At 36.2% G+C, this 19,159-nt stretch overlaps 1 protein-coding gene across 3 annotated transcripts in view; it reads right to left on the bottom strand.

The window, feature by feature from the left end:
- Positions 1-1,202: 1,202 nt before the first annotated feature.
- Positions 1,203-19,159, bottom strand: part of MED4 (mediator complex subunit 4) — a 47,096-nt gene continuing 29,139 nt past the window's right edge. For all 3 annotated transcript variants that reach the window (XM_007085402.3, XM_042970036.1, XM_042970087.1), the window contains 6 exons: positions 14,124-14,190; positions 8,994-9,164; positions 6,934-6,991; positions 5,357-5,443; positions 4,014-4,145; positions 1,203-1,900 (listed from right to left, as the gene is read on the bottom strand). In XM_007085402.3, coding sequence (XP_007085464.1) covers positions 1,728-1,900; positions 4,014-4,145; positions 5,357-5,443; positions 6,934-6,991; positions 8,994-9,164; positions 14,124-14,190 — 688 coding nt within the window. In that variant the 3' untranslated portion in view covers positions 1,203-1,727. The remainder of the gene's footprint in view (positions 1,901-4,013; positions 4,146-5,356; positions 5,444-6,933; positions 6,992-8,993; positions 9,165-14,123; positions 14,191-19,159) is intronic.

Genomic DNA, 19,159 nt, shown 5'->3' with positions numbered 1-19,159 from the left:
ATATCCATCTAAAAAATGTACTTTGTTCCCAGGAATTTGCAGAAGTTGGAAGACAAATGTTTTTCTATAGGTCATGTTTCATTTAAATATTAAAAAGGAAAAAAAGCTAGAAAAATCAAATTTGCAGTTCATTGCAAGGATGTGATTAAAAACTATATAGCACCTCAGGAAATACATTCTCATTTAAAAAAAATGTATATATATGTGGATTTTTAAATCCATCCCATCTTTTATCTTTAAAAAAGATAAAGAACCAAAATGTTAATTTCTATGATCTCTAGATAGAATGTTAGTTTTATTTTCTTTGTACTTTACTATACTTGCTAAATGTTCCACTATGGATGTTGTATTACTTTTGCAATCAGAAACAAAAATTTTTTTAAGTACACTAAAATAAATCAAAATATAGTTGTGTAAGCACATTATTTAAACATGGAGATTAACCATCAGAATTTAACACTGCTTAAAAGTGATTCCTTGTGAAAACTGCAGTAAGAGGGAAGGTGAAGACAAGTCAGTGCTTTCCATTCTAAAAACTTTCAGCCAATCTGTTAGTCTTAAAATCAGACATTATTATGGTAAGTTTTTTCGAAAGAAATGAAGGAAGGAAGAAAAGAAAGAAAGGAGGGGAAGGGAGGGAGGGAGGGAAGGAAGGAGACGGGAAGGAAGGAGACAGGAAGGAAGGAAGGAAGGAAGGAAGGAAGGAAGGAAGGAAGGAAGGAAGGAAGGAAGGAAAGAAGTGAGGGGAGGGAGGGAGGAAGAAAGGGAGAGAGGAAAGAAGGGAGAAAGAAAGAAGGAAATCAGAAGTAAAGAAAAGGAAAAGAAAGGGGAAAAGAAAGAGTAAAGGAAGAAAGGAAAGGAAAGGAAAGGAAAGGAAAGGAAAGGAAAGGAAAGGAAAGGAAAGGAAAGGAAAGGAAAGGAAAGGAAAGGAAAGGAAAGGAAAGGAGAAAAAAATAAAAAACTAGTGGGAAGACTAATGGGGAAAAAAAGAAGAAAGCAACAACTTCATTTTATTTCTTCTGAGACTGTCATGGGTCTTTGTGAAACCTACCAGTTGTGATTACTAGTTCAGCTGAATGCATTACATCATGTTCATTCACACTCCAGAATTCTACTTAAGTGTATAAAATCGAACTGGATTTACAGAAATAATTTCCTACCTACACTAAAGGAATATTTAAATTTAAAAAAATCATACAGAGTACAAACAAAAATATGTTTATTTACACATATTACAATAATTACAGACAGTAAAATTGAGACAACTTCCCGTTACTGTGACAGAAGCTACCGGCCTTCACTTTCAAATGAGGTTTTTGTTATTTTGAGATATGATGCACAGTGATCCACTGCCCTTATTCAAAATGCTTCTCTAAATAATTCCAGGGGCTGATTAGTGATATGTACATGGGTTATTTCCCTCAACTTTTATTTCCAGAAATACTATGTACAAGTCCAACATAACTGGAACATAACAGGATAGGGCAGCACTGAAATGAGTAATTTTTTTTCCAACAATAAATTTTGATTATTCTTTAAATATTCACTTAGTGGTTTAGAACTGAAACGATAATTTTTGGCTTAAAAAAGAAAGTCCAGTGATTTTTAATGGGCTGCACGGTTCCACTATAGGCAGTATTACCTGGCTTTTTTTATAGGCTTGCTATTGTGTAAGAAACAGAATTCCACAGTATTCAATTCTGTATGAATTTTGTCTTTTATGTTTTTTAATCAGAGTCACTACTACTGCTTGAGGAGTCTGTTGACATAACTTCTACATCATCTTCATTTTCTTTATTATGCCCTGGAGGTTCCAACAAAAAGTCATTACTGTGATTCGGTGGTAACATATTCATTGACATGTCATTTGACTGCCATGGATATTGTGGAGCAAGGACATCTGGAGAAAAGAAAGCATATATAACAACACTTCTACTATTAATTTACTACTTGATTACTCTTCCCTTCATGCACACAACCTGAAGTAAATATTCTTTTTAAGGCCAGGAATCAAAATATACATTTGGCTAAATTAAGAAAAAGCAAATTTATCAAGGAAAAGCATGATATTTTAATAACTAGAACGTGTGTTTTATTTTTTAGGAAATCATGCTTCCATCTAAGTAACTTTATAGAGTCAGTTGACTAATTTTTCTTTTGTAAGACATTCACAATTACAAATCAAATGTTTTCATATATATATGCATATATATGTAAATTATATGCAGATTATATCATTCTCTGTCTATTCTCTCTGTAGATTTTAAATAGCTAATATTTACTATACTAAGTATTACAAGTTTAAACTACCTGTTAGGCTTTAAATCCACTCTTCTCCCTGAACCCTGAAAACATCTCCTTTGCCAGCAGCCGCAATGTTAATCTTTGTCAGCAGAGGGCACTGGAGGGACTCTGCAAGGGGAACAGGCCTCTAAGGGATCCGATGTGATGTTTTCCTTCTCACTGCGCAGTGCCTGGCTGGCGTGCAGGACATCAAGTGGTGCTCACCCCCTAGCAAGTTGCCGTGGCGTTAAGTCTCACATTACGCCCGGCGTTAAGTCTCACATTACGCCAAAGGTGGCTTCCCAACAAGGCTCCCTGGAACCCTAGTGGATCACCTCCTGCTTGCCAGCTCTGGCCTGACCTCATCCATCTAACATCTCTGCCAGCCAGTGGGCCACAGCTATACCCTCTCCACCCAGAGCGCCATGATATGAACAAACAGCCTTGGGATGGGGGTGGGAGGAGTCTCTTCTCAGTTGGGCCCTTCCTTGGGTACTCTCTCCTGATCTTAGATGTAGCAGCTGCTCCCACATTTATTACTACTGTATTTTTAAAAAATAGTTCTCTTTACCCTTTAGTAGTATCATCTTGTTACTAGTTAATAATTCTTTAAATTTTCCTTGTTCATACTGCTGATGTCCTTTCTGCCTCCTGACTGGGCTGTGACTGGCATATAATACAGTATAATCAAAATGAGGAAAATGAAAAGATATCAAGGTAAATTAATGCACAGTGAGTTCTCAGTTTGTACGTTAGATAAACATAATGTTTACATAGCATTTTCAGTAACACAGGAACATCCTTACAATAAAATATGAAGCAGAAAGCATTATCTAGGGCATGTTTTAAACACTGTAAAAAATACAAGGAAAAAAATGAAATAGGTAAAATATTAAAAGTGATTGCTCAAAAAACCCCATAGTTTTTGGTTTTTATAACCTTTTTTATTAAAACTTATTAAATGTTCTACCAAATAAAAACAAAAGTCACCTACAAAAAATAAAAGTTGGGGAACATAAATAAAGGTTATGAATAACACAAAACTATATGCAAAACTTAAGGATGAAATTCAGAATAAACTGAGTCACACAAGAGTGCTATTTTATTTAGTTATTAAAAAGTCTGTAAAAAGCTTTGTTATCCATTTGGTTAATATGGAGTTTTTCAGGAGTGGGTTCACTTTGTATTCTTTAAAATGAACATATATATTTCTTATTCTGTTTATATAGCATATTTCACAATTTTATTTAAAAAGCTATGTTTAGATCCTAATAATAATAAAAGAGAGGCCTAATGCCCAAGGAAAATAACCTATTAAAAAATGAGAGAAAAGTCAATTTATTGTAGTTTCATAAACTCCAGCTAGAACAATCTTTAAACTAGAGTAAGCAGAGAGCAGGATAATTGGCAGAAAACTTAGCTATTAAAATGAGTTGGGTCAGATGCCTGAACGGCTCACTGGGTCCAACATCCGCCTCTTGATTTAGGCTCAGGTTATGATCTCACGATTTGAGTTCAAGTCCTGAGTCATGCTCCATGCTGACCATGCAGAGCCTGCTTGAGATTCCCGCTCTTCCTCTCTCTCTCAAAATAAATAAACTTAAAAAATAAAATAAAATAAATAAAACAACTTGGGTCTAGAACCTCAAACTTGTTCAACAGCCAGATATTCCATCACCATGTCTGAAAAACCTCAGTCTGTTCGAAAGCATTTTTCTAATCAACATTACCTGGCAATCTGCCTGCTGCAAGTGCATCTCCTGGTAAATGACCATTTACACCATTAGTGGAAGGATTGTTCATTTGACCCAATAATCCACTTCTCATCTCTAAATCAGTTGGGTATGGTCTCCGTGGGTCCCCTAAAAAAAACAGACTGCTTTTAATTCAATCATATACAAAATAAGCATTGATACCTTCTCTAAAGAAGTATTGATTTTCCTTGGTTCACTCTGAAAAACTCAAACTACATTTCAATTTTGGAACAAGAAGGTCATCTTATCAACTGTTATTAAGAGCATAATATATTTAAAAATACATGCATTTCTTCTCTGAACCTGCATAGAAATATACTACTCTTTATACAGAAAGAGAGAGAGAGAGAGAGAGAGAGAGAGAGAGAGAGAGAGAGAAAAGTCTGTCATTTTAGCAATTCCAGATAACAAATTAAGAAAATTATAACAGTCTTGATTCTTGTAATTTACCTGCATTTCCTAGTAAGAAAGTAACAAATGATACATACTCTTGAGGGAGAATAAATAGATCATGACACATGACACACTTCTGTTTATAAGACAGAAAGGACTGACTGGAATGCTTATTTGAAGGACTGTCTAAATTAAAACTTTTTCTAACCAACCTCTTTGATCTTGTCATTTAAAGACTAATTCCTAGAACTTCCAGGAGAGTATCTAGAGCCAATGTTCATTTCCAATCATGAAGGCATACTGTTTAGTTTGGGGATGATGAAAATTTGGCAGATTTGGACTTTTTGGTAATACTTCTTACTCGCTCCAGATCACTTACCCCCCCAAACTGGTAATTGGTAAAATACCATTCACAAGTTACTGATGTTGAGAGATGTATCTCCCACTCCTCCCAGAAGACCACTGCTCTACATTAGGTCCCTGTCTTATGTACTGTCAATGTATGTTGCAGCTCATTGCTCTTTGCTGTTTCTAATTACTCCTGTTCTTTCCAGTCTCATGTATTTGCTGTTGGGTGCTCAGTGCTTCATCCTTATCACCAAAGAGCTGGAATTGTCTGCTTCCGAGGCCAGAACCCTTGGGGAAACTCCAACTGTTCTAAAAGGTGGGCTTCTGGCCAGCCTGGGTATTACAGGCATATAAATCTATAGGTTTTGAATCATCACATATCATCTTGTACTTTTAAACATGAATTTATTATTTTTCTTTAAAAAGGAAATAAACACAGTTCCTGTGGCAACAGCTTTGTAGAAAATCAAACTGATAAAACCCATGGCCCATATTATTCCTTCTAAGATATTAAAGATGTGAAAATCACCTAAGATTTAAAACCACATATGTCTACTTTAAAAAGAGAAGTATTTTACCTGGAACCCAGGTCAGTGGGGCACATACAGCATTACTCGCACTAATCCTATGTGCGTATTTAATTATTTCTTCAGAGGAGATGGCACCTGAGAGTCGAGAGCATAGCATGTTAGTCTAGTAACTTACAAGGGCATAAACATGTGCCTCACAGTCACACATCATACTTTATTTTTTATTATCTGTATACAAGATAATCTGAGTTACCTACCTTCCCTAATAAAGCTAATAATACGTATATTGTTAAACTTAGATCATAGAGATTTCCCAACTAAAGAACAAAACGTTCAGAAAAATCGTCTGACAAAGTGTCAAACTTGGGACATTAGCATGATAATGCTCACTATCTCAATTATTAGCTACCATTAGTCTTACTGTTCTGAAAGCAACAGTGAACACAAAATAGAGGCAAGAGTGTTTTGTCTCCCAATGACAAAGCTATTAAATTAGAACAGCAGTTCACACTATATCACTCAATTGTTGGCTTACTGTGCCACTAAGGATATAAGTAGATCTAAGTAGAAACAAATCCACAATACATTCATTAGATTAAAAAAGGTAAGCCACTAAATAATATGTATAGCATGACCTGGTTTTTGTTTTAGAATATATGTACATATATACTTGTATTGTTCCCATTCTATCTGTATTAAACATCTTTAAAAAAAAAAAAAGTGGACACACACCAAACATTAGCAGTAGTTATCTGAAACAGGAAAAGAAGAAGAAAGTTAGACAACTCTGAGGTGACTAAAGGTAAATCATCTACGAAACCATTAAAGTAACCGAACTTTGGGGCACCTTGGTTGGTTGAGCTCAGTTGGCTGAGCGTCTGATTTCAGCTCAGGTCATGATCTCATGGTTTGTGGGTTCGAGCCCTGCGTTGGGCTCTGTGCTGACAGCTCAGAGCCTGAAGCCTGCTTTGGATCTGTGTCTCCCTCTCTCTCTGCCACCCCCCACCCCCCGACTCACACACTGTCTCTCTCTCCTTCAAAAATAAACATAAAAAAAAAAAAATTAAAAAAACAAAAGTAACCAAATTTTCATCGTAACTCTACTTTTAGTACACAAACTAAAAAATCCAAAATGGAAGTCTTTTAAGGAGAGGAGCAGGACAGGAAAAGAAGGTCTGCTGGGCTTCTGCACCATTAAATGTGCACACACCCCAAAGCCACATGTAGTTCTGACTTCATGACACTCTAGTCCTGCTCCATTTGTCCACTGCACATTCTCTTTCACTTTTGCAAGATCCATCTTTTCCAAGATCTCAAATCCCACTTGCTTCCAGATCACAGTTCTTTTCCCTTCTCCCAACAACTTTATACACTCATTGTCATTACTGCGCATTTGGATACAAGGCCGTAACTTGCCATGTGCTACTGCTTCTTATAACCTGAGAAAGGTGTGATGTCTCCTCAGTAATACATAGCTCAGTGCTAGAACCTAGCACTTTACAAGAAAAATTTACTGGAACCATTTCAAAAGCAGCAAATGATTACCAGTTAACACTCTCATCTGCTTCTTCAAACAAAAACTTGGATTTTTCAGAAAGTCATTCAGTGTTTCCCACTGTACTAACCTTTTCTTGCTTTTTCTATTGATTTGAGTTTTTCTTTTGCTTGGTAAACAGCTGTTGCCTAATTTGAACATTAAAAAAAGAAATACGGTTTATTCTTAACTATATCAAACAGTTTTTGGCTTAATTCACAAAATCATTAATTCCATATGAACAACATGCAAAATTTAGAAATCCCCACAATTTATCTGTAATGTTCTCAAATACGTGGGTATCATTTGTATCAGTTAATGAAAGAAATAATATATGTTCATGAATCAGTCTCCATTCACAAATTCTATCACAAACATGCAGAAGAGATTCTGACCACATACCACCCCAAGAGCATTCGGGTTCAAGGATAAAATATCAAAATGTTTTTTTAGTTTGTAAGATACATTCTTGGATTGATGATCTTATTCATTTATACATTACCACTATCTCTAAGCTTAATGACTACTATAATGAAAACACCCACAACCACCCCCCACTCCCACTGGAAAGATACATGAAAGGGTAAAATGAAGTTAAGCTAGTATGTATATGCATCTTCAACTGTAACATAGTGGTTAGGAGTATGGAGACAGAGAGAATTAGGTTTAAGTTCCATCTCCCTACTTTTCACTCTCCCTGGGCAAAGTAGTTATCAATTTAAAATCTCAGTTTCTTCATCTGTAAAATGGAATGGTACTAACCTCGCATAATTATTAAGAAGAGTAAGTTAAAACATTTAAAGTGCAAGCAAGCACAAGGCTTGATGCACAAGTGCTCAATGTTAGTTGCTATTACCTAAATCATAAAATTCAGTCTTTTTATGGTCCTTGTGTTAACTCTATTTAACTCCATAATTATATTTTTGGAAATTTAAAGAATATAATCTGAAATGCAGAAGAAAAACAAAGTTTTTTTGCAATGATATTCATGAAAGTATTATTCTGTAACAGTAAGTTGGAAAACTAAACAAAATGGATACAATATACGAAAAATCCCTTAGTTTTAATAAATGGTAATAGAACACCAGTTGGTATCCTACTAATTACAAGATACAAAATGAATTCCTCTGAGGGGAAAAAAAAACTATGTTGTACACCTGAAACTAAAGTAACATTGTGTATCAACTATACTTTGATTTAAAAAACAATTATAAGCCTACTGGGAAATTAAAAAAAAAAAAAAAGAATACACCTGAGACTGAAATGAAAGGCAAAAAACTATGAATAACAGCACAGAGGGACTGACGGCATTTTTTCCCTCCTCTTTCTACTTTTCTGTATTCTCTGAATATCTTTTGATAAGCAAGTATTACTATCCTAATGGAAAATAGATTTTACTATGTTTTTTTTTTTTTTTTTTTAAAGCATTTACTTGGGGTCATTTTTTCAGCAGGAATGGTTAATTTACCCTGAACCACTCAGGTTTCTATTTATTGGAGCCCATTTGGACATATTTTGAAGATTCATCAGGGATAAGGATTCCAGCAGGGTCTGGTCCATATGAGAATGAAACTCAGCTGTTTCTGTAATATCACCATATAACAATTGCATTAGTTAGTATTTAGTGAAATAACCGGATAAATATGAGCAAAGAAATTGCTTTTTTGAAATAGTAGCCAAGAACTAGAGTCCTGGACATATGCCCAAATCCACCTAGTTTAGAATGGAGGATGAAATAAGTTAATGAAGTCAGTTTTAATCAATTTATAAAATTGGTACATATTTCTACTGATTTCAAAATATTTTTAAAGTTGAAGTAAAGATTTAGATTACTAACAACTTAAAACTTCTATCAGGACAGGATAAAAGTACAACTTCTATTAATTCAATTCAATTCCATTAGTTCTATTAATTCAACACTGTGAAATCTTTAAATGATGAAAATATGGTTCAAAAGTAATGCAGACTACCTTAAAACATTAAGTTAAAAAGGGATGACCATGGCCTTTCATTCAAACTGTCAAGTTCTCATTTTTACACTTAGGAACTTAAGTTTTCTGCCAATTCAAAATACTTTAAAACAGATTTATTTTTCAGAAGTAAATTAAACAATATCCTTTTTCTTTTTAACCTCCTCTTCTATGAACTTACCAATATTTGCTCTGCTTCCTTTAGCTGTTTTTGTAGTTGTTGAATATCACTGTCTCTCTTCTCTACTTCCTTTTCTAAAACTTGCATTTCATGATGGATTTTTCCCTGATTAAGTGCCAATTTCATCAGTTCTTGAAATTCCCCATCTCTGTGAATTAACAACTCCAGGACCTATCAGATATTGATTAAAGCAGACAGCAGAATATTGAAAAGTGACATTCCAATGAAACAAAGAGTCTACATGTAAATTGGCTAGGCTATAAAATGTTAACACCTCCAAAGCATTATTCTAATCAATGTTAAGAATAAAAATAGCCTACTTCTGATTATTTTGGAAAAAGGATTATCAAGACTTTTTACTTTTTCTCATTACATGCTATTCTTTCATGCAAATAAGAACTACCAATATGCCAAAATGAGGCTTATTCACTTCCCAGGAAAGATAAAATTTTTGTGTATCCTTAAAAATACAAAATAAACAGCCTGATTTAAAAAATGAGCAAAGGAAAACTAATGCAAGCCACTCTGGAAAACAGTATGGAGGTTCCTCAAAAAATTAAAAATAGAACTACCCTACAACCCAGCAATTGCACTACTAGGTATTTATCCAAGGGATATAGGTATGCTGTTTCGAGGGGGCACACGCACCCCAATGTTTATGGCAGCACTATTAACAATGGCCAAAGTATGGAAAGAGCCCAAATGTCCATTGACGGATGAATGGATACAGACGATGTGGTATACATATACAATGGAGTTATTACTCAGCAATCAAATAGAATGAAATCTCGTCATTTGCAACTATGTGGATGGAACTAGAGGGTATTATGCTAAGCGAAATTAGTCACAGAAAGACAAATATTATATGACTTCACTCCTATGAGGACTTTAAGACACAGAACAGATGAACACAAGGGAAGGGAAGCAAAAATATAAAAACAAGGAGGGGGACAAAACATAAGATTCTTTAATATGGAGAACAAACAGAGGGTTATGGGAAGGGTTGTGGGAGGGGGGATGGGCTAAATGAGTAAGGGGCATTAAGGAATCTATCCATTCTTGAAGTCACTGTTGCACTATATGCTAACTAATTTGGATGTGAATTTTAAAAAAAATTTAATTTAAATTTTTAAAAAAGTGCAAAGGAAATGAATAGACCTTTTTCTAAAGACATACAAATGAACAAAGGTACATGAAAAGGTGCTCAACATCACTAATTACCAGGGAAATGCAAATCAAAACCACAACTGGATATCACCTCATACCAGTTACAACAGTTGTAATAAAAAGAAAAAAAAAAAAAAAAAGATACCAAATGTTGGTGAGGAGGTGGAGAAAATGGAACCTTCATGCACTAGTGGTGGGAAACCCACTGTGGGAAACAGTATAGAAGCTATTACTTAAAGAGTTAAAAGAGAACTACCAGATGATCCAGCAATTCTACTTCTGGTTACTTACCTGAAGAAAATGAAATTATTATCTCAAAAAGATATCTGCACTCCTATATTCACTGCAGCATTATTTACAATAGCCAAAATAGAAAGCAAACTAACTATCCATCAATATATGAATGGATAAAGGACATGTTGTATGTAAGTTTTTATTTAAGTTCCAGCTAGTTAACATACACTGTAATATTAGTTTCAGGTGTACAATGTAGTGATTCAACCTTCACATACAATGTCTGGTGCTCATCACAAGTGCCCTCCTTAATCCCCACTCCCTTAACAACCACTCCTCTGGTAACCATCAGTTTGCTCTCCAAAGCTAAGAGTCTGTTTCTTGGTTTTCCTCTTTTTTCTTCCCTATGATTGTTTGTTTTATGTCTTAAATTCCATCTGAGTGAAATTACGTGGTAATTGTCTTTCTCTGACTTATTTTTCCATAGCATAATACTCTCCAGCTCCATCCATGTCGTTACAAACGGCAAGATTTCATTCCCCCCCTTTTTAAAAAAATTTTTAAAAAACATTTATTCATTTTTTGACAGAGATAGTGTGAGTGGGGGAAGGACTGAGAGAGGGAGACACAGAATCCAAAGCAGGCTCCAGGCTCTGAGCACCCCTTGGGGCTCGAACCCATGAACTGTGAGATTATGACCTGAGCTAAAGTAGGATGCTTAACTAACCCTCATTCCTTTTTTATGGCTGAGTAATATTCCAGTGTGTGTGTGTGTGTGTGTGTGTCTGTCTGTCTGTCTTCTTTACCCATTCATCAACTGATGGACATTTGGGCTTTTTCCAGAATTTGGCTATTGTTGATAATGCTGCTGTAAACACCAGGGGCATGTATCCCTTCAAATTAGTAGAAAATGTGTGGTATGTACACACAGATAGAGAAATACTATTCAGCCATAAAAAAGAAGGAAATCTTATCATTTGTGACAATAAGGATAGACCTTGAAGCCATTATATTAAGTGAAAAAAGTCAGCAAGAGAAAGACAAATACTGCACGATCTCATTTATATGCGGAATCTACAAGAGACAAACTCAGAAAAAGAAATCAGATTGGTGGTTGCCACGGGTGGGGGTGGGTAAAATGGGTGAAGATGATCAAAAGGTACAAACTTACGCTCATAAGACAAGTAAGTTCTGGGATGCAATGTACAGAAATGGTGACTATAGTTAACGATATTACATTGTATACTTGAAAGTTGCTAAGACAGAAAATTTTTGCAACTTAAAGTTTGTAAAAATGTACAGAGAAATGGGGCACCTGGTTGGCTCAGCTGGTTAAGTGTATGACTTTTGATTTCGGCTCAGGTCAAGATCTCATGGTTTGTGAGATCGAACCCCGCATCAGCCTGCTTGGGATTCTCTCCCTCTCTCTCTTCCCCTCCTCCACACACACACACTCGCAAATAAAAAATAAACTTAAAACATACATATATATAAAACTCACACTAAACCTGTGATTTCATTCATAGTATTGCTTTACAATGAAGATGGTTAAAAAAGAGCAATTTCCAAAAATAGTAAATAGGTGGTATGCAGATACAACCTTTGACCTATGAAGGTTAAAAAGCATAAAACAGAAAGTCTGGGTCCAAATCTCTAGTCTTTCGTTTACCAGGGATATAGTAACAGCACCTTATCACATAAGGTTATTGTGAGGATTTATGATATAATGCATGTAAAGTACACACAGGAAGAGCCCAATAAAGGCTAGCTATCATCATCACTACCCCACTACAGAATTAAGATGCAATCTTACCTAAATACCCTTACTTAACTGTGCAACGTGGGGAATAATACTTCAAGAAAGGAAATGGCTATCAAAATTCAGAATCAATTTTAAAACTGTTAACAAAAATTTGTTAAAGAGTAAAAAGTATAGACCTGCCTCTTCAAGTTCCTTTCGATATGAAGTTCTCCTCATTTTTATAGGACTCAGACAAAAGACTGAGCTATATCTTCTGTCCATGTATTAAAAGTATTTACTTTGAATAATAGTTTCTTCTATAAAAAGTAGTATATTCTACTTAATATACCTACAGTCCCTATTCTTCTCAAGTCACAAGAGAAAGCAGGGTTTCCACTTCTATAAAAGTATATTTAAAAAGTTATTAACCAACTTGTTGTTTCACAACACGTTTCAAGAAGTTTACAGTTTGACCTATATTGTATACTACCATAGAGCAGTAAAGATTCTTTGGAGATTTTATTGTTGAGTAGAGAAAAATTATTCAACTGAAGTCAGACCTACCTCGATTCTAGTTCTATTCATCCATCAACCTCTAGTTCACTTATCCACTCTGGAACTCAAGCTCTTTTATAACACAGGAGGTTATAAAGACCATTAATGTCCCTTCTAAGTAAAATTCTACATACATGAAAATACGAATAAATAAAATGGAGGCTAGAAAATTTTCAAATGGGCACATCACACTAATATTTAACAGTTTCAATGAAAATTCACAGTACTAAGTATAACGTTTAATTCTGTTTCAGAGTGGTGATGATAACTACCCACCATTACTAAGCTCTCCCTATGTGTACTTAAGAATGCAGTATAATACATCCTCACAACAACCTTATATGACAAGGTACTGTTATTTTTAAGGACAGAACTGTTAGTTTTTAAAAAGTGTAAGAAATATTAGTGCTGATAAGACAGGTGTTAGTTATGACCTACTGAATCATCTGTGTGCCTGGCTCATAGCAAGCATATAATTGCCTAGGAAGTAAAGTTAGAACTTATATTTCATTTTGCTTATTTCGTAATTCTTATTTGGCTTCACAGGTATTTATGAATAAAGTATCTGAGACTAGCATTCTTTTATTACCATATTTCTCTATAAGCTTTTTCTAAAAACAAAATAAGCAATATACAAAGAACAACTTTAATATCCCTAAAATTACCAACTTACACTACCTGTAGCTTTATCTAATTCCCCCCTCTCTTCCTGAGGGCATTAATCCTTGAAGAAAACAGTTTTCTGATACTTCACTATTGACAATCAACCAAATTTCTCTGCCCTCAAAACATATGAGAAAAGATCTATTAGAGATTTCTCCTGTCTCACATCATTAAATAGGCTAATTCTTCCTATCTGTTTCCTCTTAAAAAATTTTTTTTAATTATGGCAAAAAAACACAAAGTGACATTTACCCTCTTCTTTAAAAAGTTTCTGGGTCAGAAAATCAATCTCACTGTAGAAGATTACAAAGCACAGAAAGGAATAAAGAAAATAAAAACTACTTATAAACTTAACATCTACAAAATAACTTCTATTAATAGTTGTATGCTCTTTTATTTCTATTCATTTTCAAGATGCATTAGGGGGACAAGCCTATAATAAAAGGTTTATGGGAGCATTAACTTTCTTTATTCCAAATATTGTTTTAATGTCCATTTAACAAGCCTTTGATGGTTAATTCAAAAGACAAAAATGAATAAATGTGTAACTACAACTATAAGAGAAAATACTATTCACCCTTAGACAACTATTTGCATCTTAAGCAGTATGACCTTATATAAGAGATTCAAAGAAAGTATCAATTTAAAAGTTGTAATTAATAATTTAATAGAATTCAATCTTCCTATTTTCAAACAAAGTAAATTTAAGTAGGAAAACTGCAGTAAATGATGGGGATTTCTTGTTTGTAATTTAAAAAGAAGCCACTTACCTGGTTTTCCTCATCAGGCGGCAACAACTTTTGGTTTCTTGAAATTGCCAGCATTTCTATAAGTTCTCTAGAAAAAGAAAAACAAAAAACAAAACACCTTTGCAAAGCAAATACAGTAGAAGCCTTCTCAACTATCTGTACCTAACTGACTTGCTAGATTCATGGTACCCACAGTACGCTGAGTATTCACAGCCACTGCTCCACAGTGACTATGCGCTTGGGCTCTCACCAGCTTCAAGACTCAGTTTTGATTGTTACCAGATGCATCTATGCAAGTTTTACTTACTAGTGTAATTACATAAATTAATATCCATTACATAAATACCAATGAAATATGACTGCCAACAGAGAAGAGCTGTTTCTATAAAAACCTAAGCTGAATGCTGGGGAAAGACTCAAGAGATGTCTGCAAAGGCCTACTTCAAAGAAGCAGGGAAAGTCATACAAATTCAGCAAGAGTCTGCCCTAAGACTGTTCGATGAGCATCTAAGTTCTCATTTCACTTTATCATTCATTTAAAGTAATCTCTACACCCAACATGGGGCTCGAATCCACAATCCTGAGATCAAGAATTGCATGCTCTACTGATTGAGCCAGCCAGGCACCCCTCATTTCACTTTAAAGAAACAAACTAGTGGGGTGCCTGGGTGGCTCAGTCGGTTAAGCGTCCAACTTCGGCTCAGGTCATGATCTCATGGTCTGTGAGTTCGAGCCCCGCGTCGGGCTCTGGGTTGACAGCTCGGAGCCTGGAGCCTGCTTCGGATTCTGTGACTCCCTCTCTCTCTGACCCTCCCCATTCATGCTCTGTCTCTCTCTGTCTCAAAAATAAATAAATATTAAAAAAAATAATAAAATAAAAGTCAACTTTAAAAAACAAACAAACAAACAAACTAGTAACTGGTAGACTTTGCATTATGGGTGGTTTATGCAAGAAAAACTCCTACATTCAGCACATTGGCCATGCCCCTTCATTTACCTATCATCCAGGGCTGTTTTCCCACTATAATGGCAGAATAGGGTAGTTGCAGCAGAAAATTTATAGCTTGCAAAAATCAACAATATTTATTATCTGGCCCTTCCTCTACAGAAAAAGTTATCTGACACCTGTCTTAGATGAAAAGATTAGTGAAAACATAAGTTTATATGCTTTAAGGTAAAATAAAACAAGGAGTAGATGAATCATTTTTAATCATTTTCTACTTTAATTGAATTTTTTTATAAAGTTTATTTCTTTTAAGAGCACATGCACCTGCGTGGGAGAGAGGCAGAGAGAAGGGGAGAGAGAGAGAGAATCCCAAGCAGTGGGGCTCAAACTCACAAACCACGAGATCATGATCCTGAGCTGAAATCAAGAGTCGGACGCTTAACCAACTGAGCCACGCAGGTGCTCCTAACTGAATTTTTAAAAATTTTTTTGACGTTTATTTATCGAGAGAGAGAGACAGAGAGAGAGAGAGAGAGCGAGCGAGCGAGCAGGGGAGGGGCGGAGAGGGAGTCATAGAATCCGAAGCAGGTTCCAGGCTCTGAGATGTCAGCACAGAGCCGACATGGGGTTGAACCCACAAACAGTGAGATCATGACCTGAGCTGAAGTTGGACGTTTAACTGACTGAGCCATCCAGGAGCCCCTGAATATTTTAATTAACCGCACAGGTTATCAACTAAGAGGGATTCTTACATATAATAAAATCCTATCTTTCTGGAATGAGCATTTACTAGATATACCAATTTTCCTATATGAAAATTAGTATAAACATAATATATACATTATAAAATATATCACAGTATAAAATATGTCGCAGGTAGTATCCATATATTAGCTTCAAACTTGCTGACAGATGGACTCCAGAAATTATTCAAGAGGCACAGCTGCACAATTAGCTACCTGACACGACCAGTCAGCCCCAGTGTTTGTACCTTCTTGCTGGCTGCTAGGCTATCTTCACCTTCCTATTTCCATCTTCCTACTCCTACCTTCATACGGTTTTCCTGGATGGTGCCAATTGGACCCAACCTTCCCCACTACTAGGTTCTCGTACCACTGTGTATGAATTTGCTAATTAATGAAAAAGGGGGATATGGCAATGGAAAGTCTTCATTCACCCATTCATTAAATATTTCTTGAGTGCCTCTTATGTGCCAGGCACTTTCTAGATGCTTGAGTTATAAAAGCAAACAATGGAGGGGTGCCTGGGTGGCTCAGTTGGTTGAGCATCTGACTCTTGGTTTCAGCTCAGGTCATAATCTCACAGTTTGTGGGATCAAGCCCCGAGTTGGGCTCTGTACTGACAGTGCAGAGCCTGCTTGAGATTCTCTCTCTTCCTCTTTCCTTGGCCATCCTCTCACTCACACATGTACACACACACTTTCTCTCTCTCTCTCTCAAAATACATAAATAGACATTAAAAAAAACAGTGAACAATGGAATTTAAATTCTAATACAGGAGACAAAAATAACCAAGAAAACAGGTAAATAAAACTAGGGTTATAAGGGTTGGGAAGAAAATAAAGCAGAGTGTCAGTGAGCTGGTCTGGCTACTTGCCCTGGGTAGGGTCAGGAAAGGATTCTCCAAGTGAGAGGAGCCAGCCATGAGGGAAGAATGCTTGTAAAAAGTCACAGCTAGTTCAGGGGCCCAAAGATGGTTTGAAGAAGTGTGGCCAGAACGTAGTATACACTGGGGAGCAGGATACAAAATGAGGACAAGGGGAGGGAAGGAGGGAGGGGCCAGACTACTGTGTCAGGTCCTTGTAGGTCATGGTAAAGGATCAGTGTATCATTCCAGAGAATGAGAAGCAACTGGATCATTTTAAGCTGGGAAATGATATGACCTGATTTATTTTAAAACAAGCTAAGCTATCTGGAGAACAGATTGTAAGAGGGCCAGAATGGAAATGAAGTTAGGTGGCTTCTGCAATGTTCCAGGCAAAAAATGACATTGGCTTTGACTGGGTCCTAGCCACTAGGATTTAGTAATGGTAATAGGTGAAACATGTACAGACTCAGAATATATTTTGGAGGTAGAGCTGGCAAGACAATGATGGATTAAACAAACATTTCATGAAAGTAGCATGTTATATTAATCATTTTCTGTACCCCATAGAGGAGATATAAACACTTGAGAATCTCTGATCTATATAATGGCTGGTTTCGGGGTGGGAGAGGTGGGCACTGGGGGGGGTATAGTGGGAGATGTGGAATGAGCCTTTTCTGCCTTTCTTGCAAATCTGGGAGTATAAATCCACAGAGAACCTTAAAAGGGCTTGCCCTAGGCACAGAACTACAAGGGGAAGGAGAAAGCTGTAAGACAGTACGTTCAGTAACCATCTGGAACAAAGTGGAAACCTCTGTCTTCCCCAATGGTAAAAAGAGGCTGAAGGAAGCCCTGAGCCCACTCTCTGGTTACAGGTGTGGGAGACAGAGCCCTGTCCTGGTATAGAAAAAATTAGAATCCATCCACAATTCCCCTTAGAAATATAATTTAGATGGGGGTTAGGTTGGGTATTAGTGGTATTACAGTTCAGGTAAATTATAGGTAAACAGAATTAATAGGCTGCTGTGAAAACCTCAAGACTCCTATCAACATGGTTTGTGAGGGACAATGAGTTCTGAGTTACAAATACGTTAAGAAAAACTTTTAGGGACGTCTAGATGGCTCAGTTGGTTAAGCGTCCAACTTTGGCTCAGGTCATGAACTTGCCATCCATGAATCCAAGCCCCACGTTGGGCTCTGTGCTGACAGCTCAGAACCTGGAGCCTGTCTCCCTATCTCTCTGTCCTTCCCCTGCTCACACTCTGTCTCTCTCTCTTTCTCTCTCAAAAATAATTAAAAATAAAAAAAAAACAACTTTTAGACAATTTGTTTAAATTTTAATGTTTAATTTTGAGAGAGAGGGAGAGAGAGAGACAGAGCACGAGCAGGGGAGGAGCAGAGAGAGAGGAAGACACAGAATCTGAAACAGGCTCCAGGCTCTGAGCCGTCAGCACAGAGCCCGACGCGGGGTTCGAACTCACAAACTGCGAGATCATGACCTGAGCCGAAGCTGGACGCTCAACCGACTGAGCCACCCAGGCACCCCAGACTACAATTTGTTGTGTTTTTTTTTAAATTCATCTAAAGACTACCTCATTCTATCATATTTTCCAAAGTAATAAAATATACTAAAAAGCTATATAATCAGGTTACAGTAAAAGATACGTCCTAAATTTCAAACTTACTATTTTCTAAAAGCCAAGAAGTTATACTAGTGAGTTTTCTTTTCATTTTTTTTTTCATAACAAATGCAAACACGAGAAAAATTTCATTAAGAGGATAATGACAAATTTCAGATGACAGAATCAGTATATGTAACTATCCAATTGCTAACAAAATGGATTTTTTTCAAAAGCCAACCACACTGGAACAACCTCACTCTGTGAAATCTCAATGAATCCTAGGTGGCAAACTACAAAGTGACATCTCTTCCACTGCCACCACCATCCATCTCCAGGGTCATAAAAGATAAATTTTCACTTACTGTCACCCAGTCTTTCTTTAGAGATGAATAAATAAAATAACAGCAGAGTAAGTCATGAGAAAATCAGAGGAAAAGAAAAACTTTTAAGGCAATTAATTACCAGGGTGCAGAGCACCTCAAGAAAGCAGCAGCTTATCTCCAATTTGTCACAAGACTCAGTGGAGGCTACAAATCAACCAGAAATCAAAGTGGCATTCCTGGGGAAAGGGCAATAGAAAAACGACAGCTTCTTTTAAAGAAATCAAAAGAGAACTCAGCGCCTCAACTAATCATGCACAACTAGAAAGCTGAAGGGGGAAGGTTTCAGAAATGCTGAGATTCTTTTTTTTTTTTTTTTTTTTTGGGGTCTCATAGTAAACTCATTTTGTGCTTTATTGAAAGATTGTGCTGTGGAGACGCACACATTGCTGGGACTTAAGAAATGTATTCAGGAATATGCCGGTCTAATGGATGGTGGTACAGCAGACTGTTTGCAACTGCTTACAATCAGTTTTTACTAAAAGTTAGGGTTAAGAATTCTAG

Source organism: Panthera tigris, chromosome A1 (genome assembly GCF_018350195.1).
Source record: "Panthera tigris isolate Pti1 chromosome A1, P.tigris_Pti1_mat1.1, whole genome shotgun sequence".
Taxonomy (NCBI): domain Eukaryota; kingdom Metazoa; phylum Chordata; class Mammalia; order Carnivora; family Felidae; genus Panthera; species Panthera tigris.
This window is presented reverse-complemented; position numbering and strand designations above follow the sequence as displayed.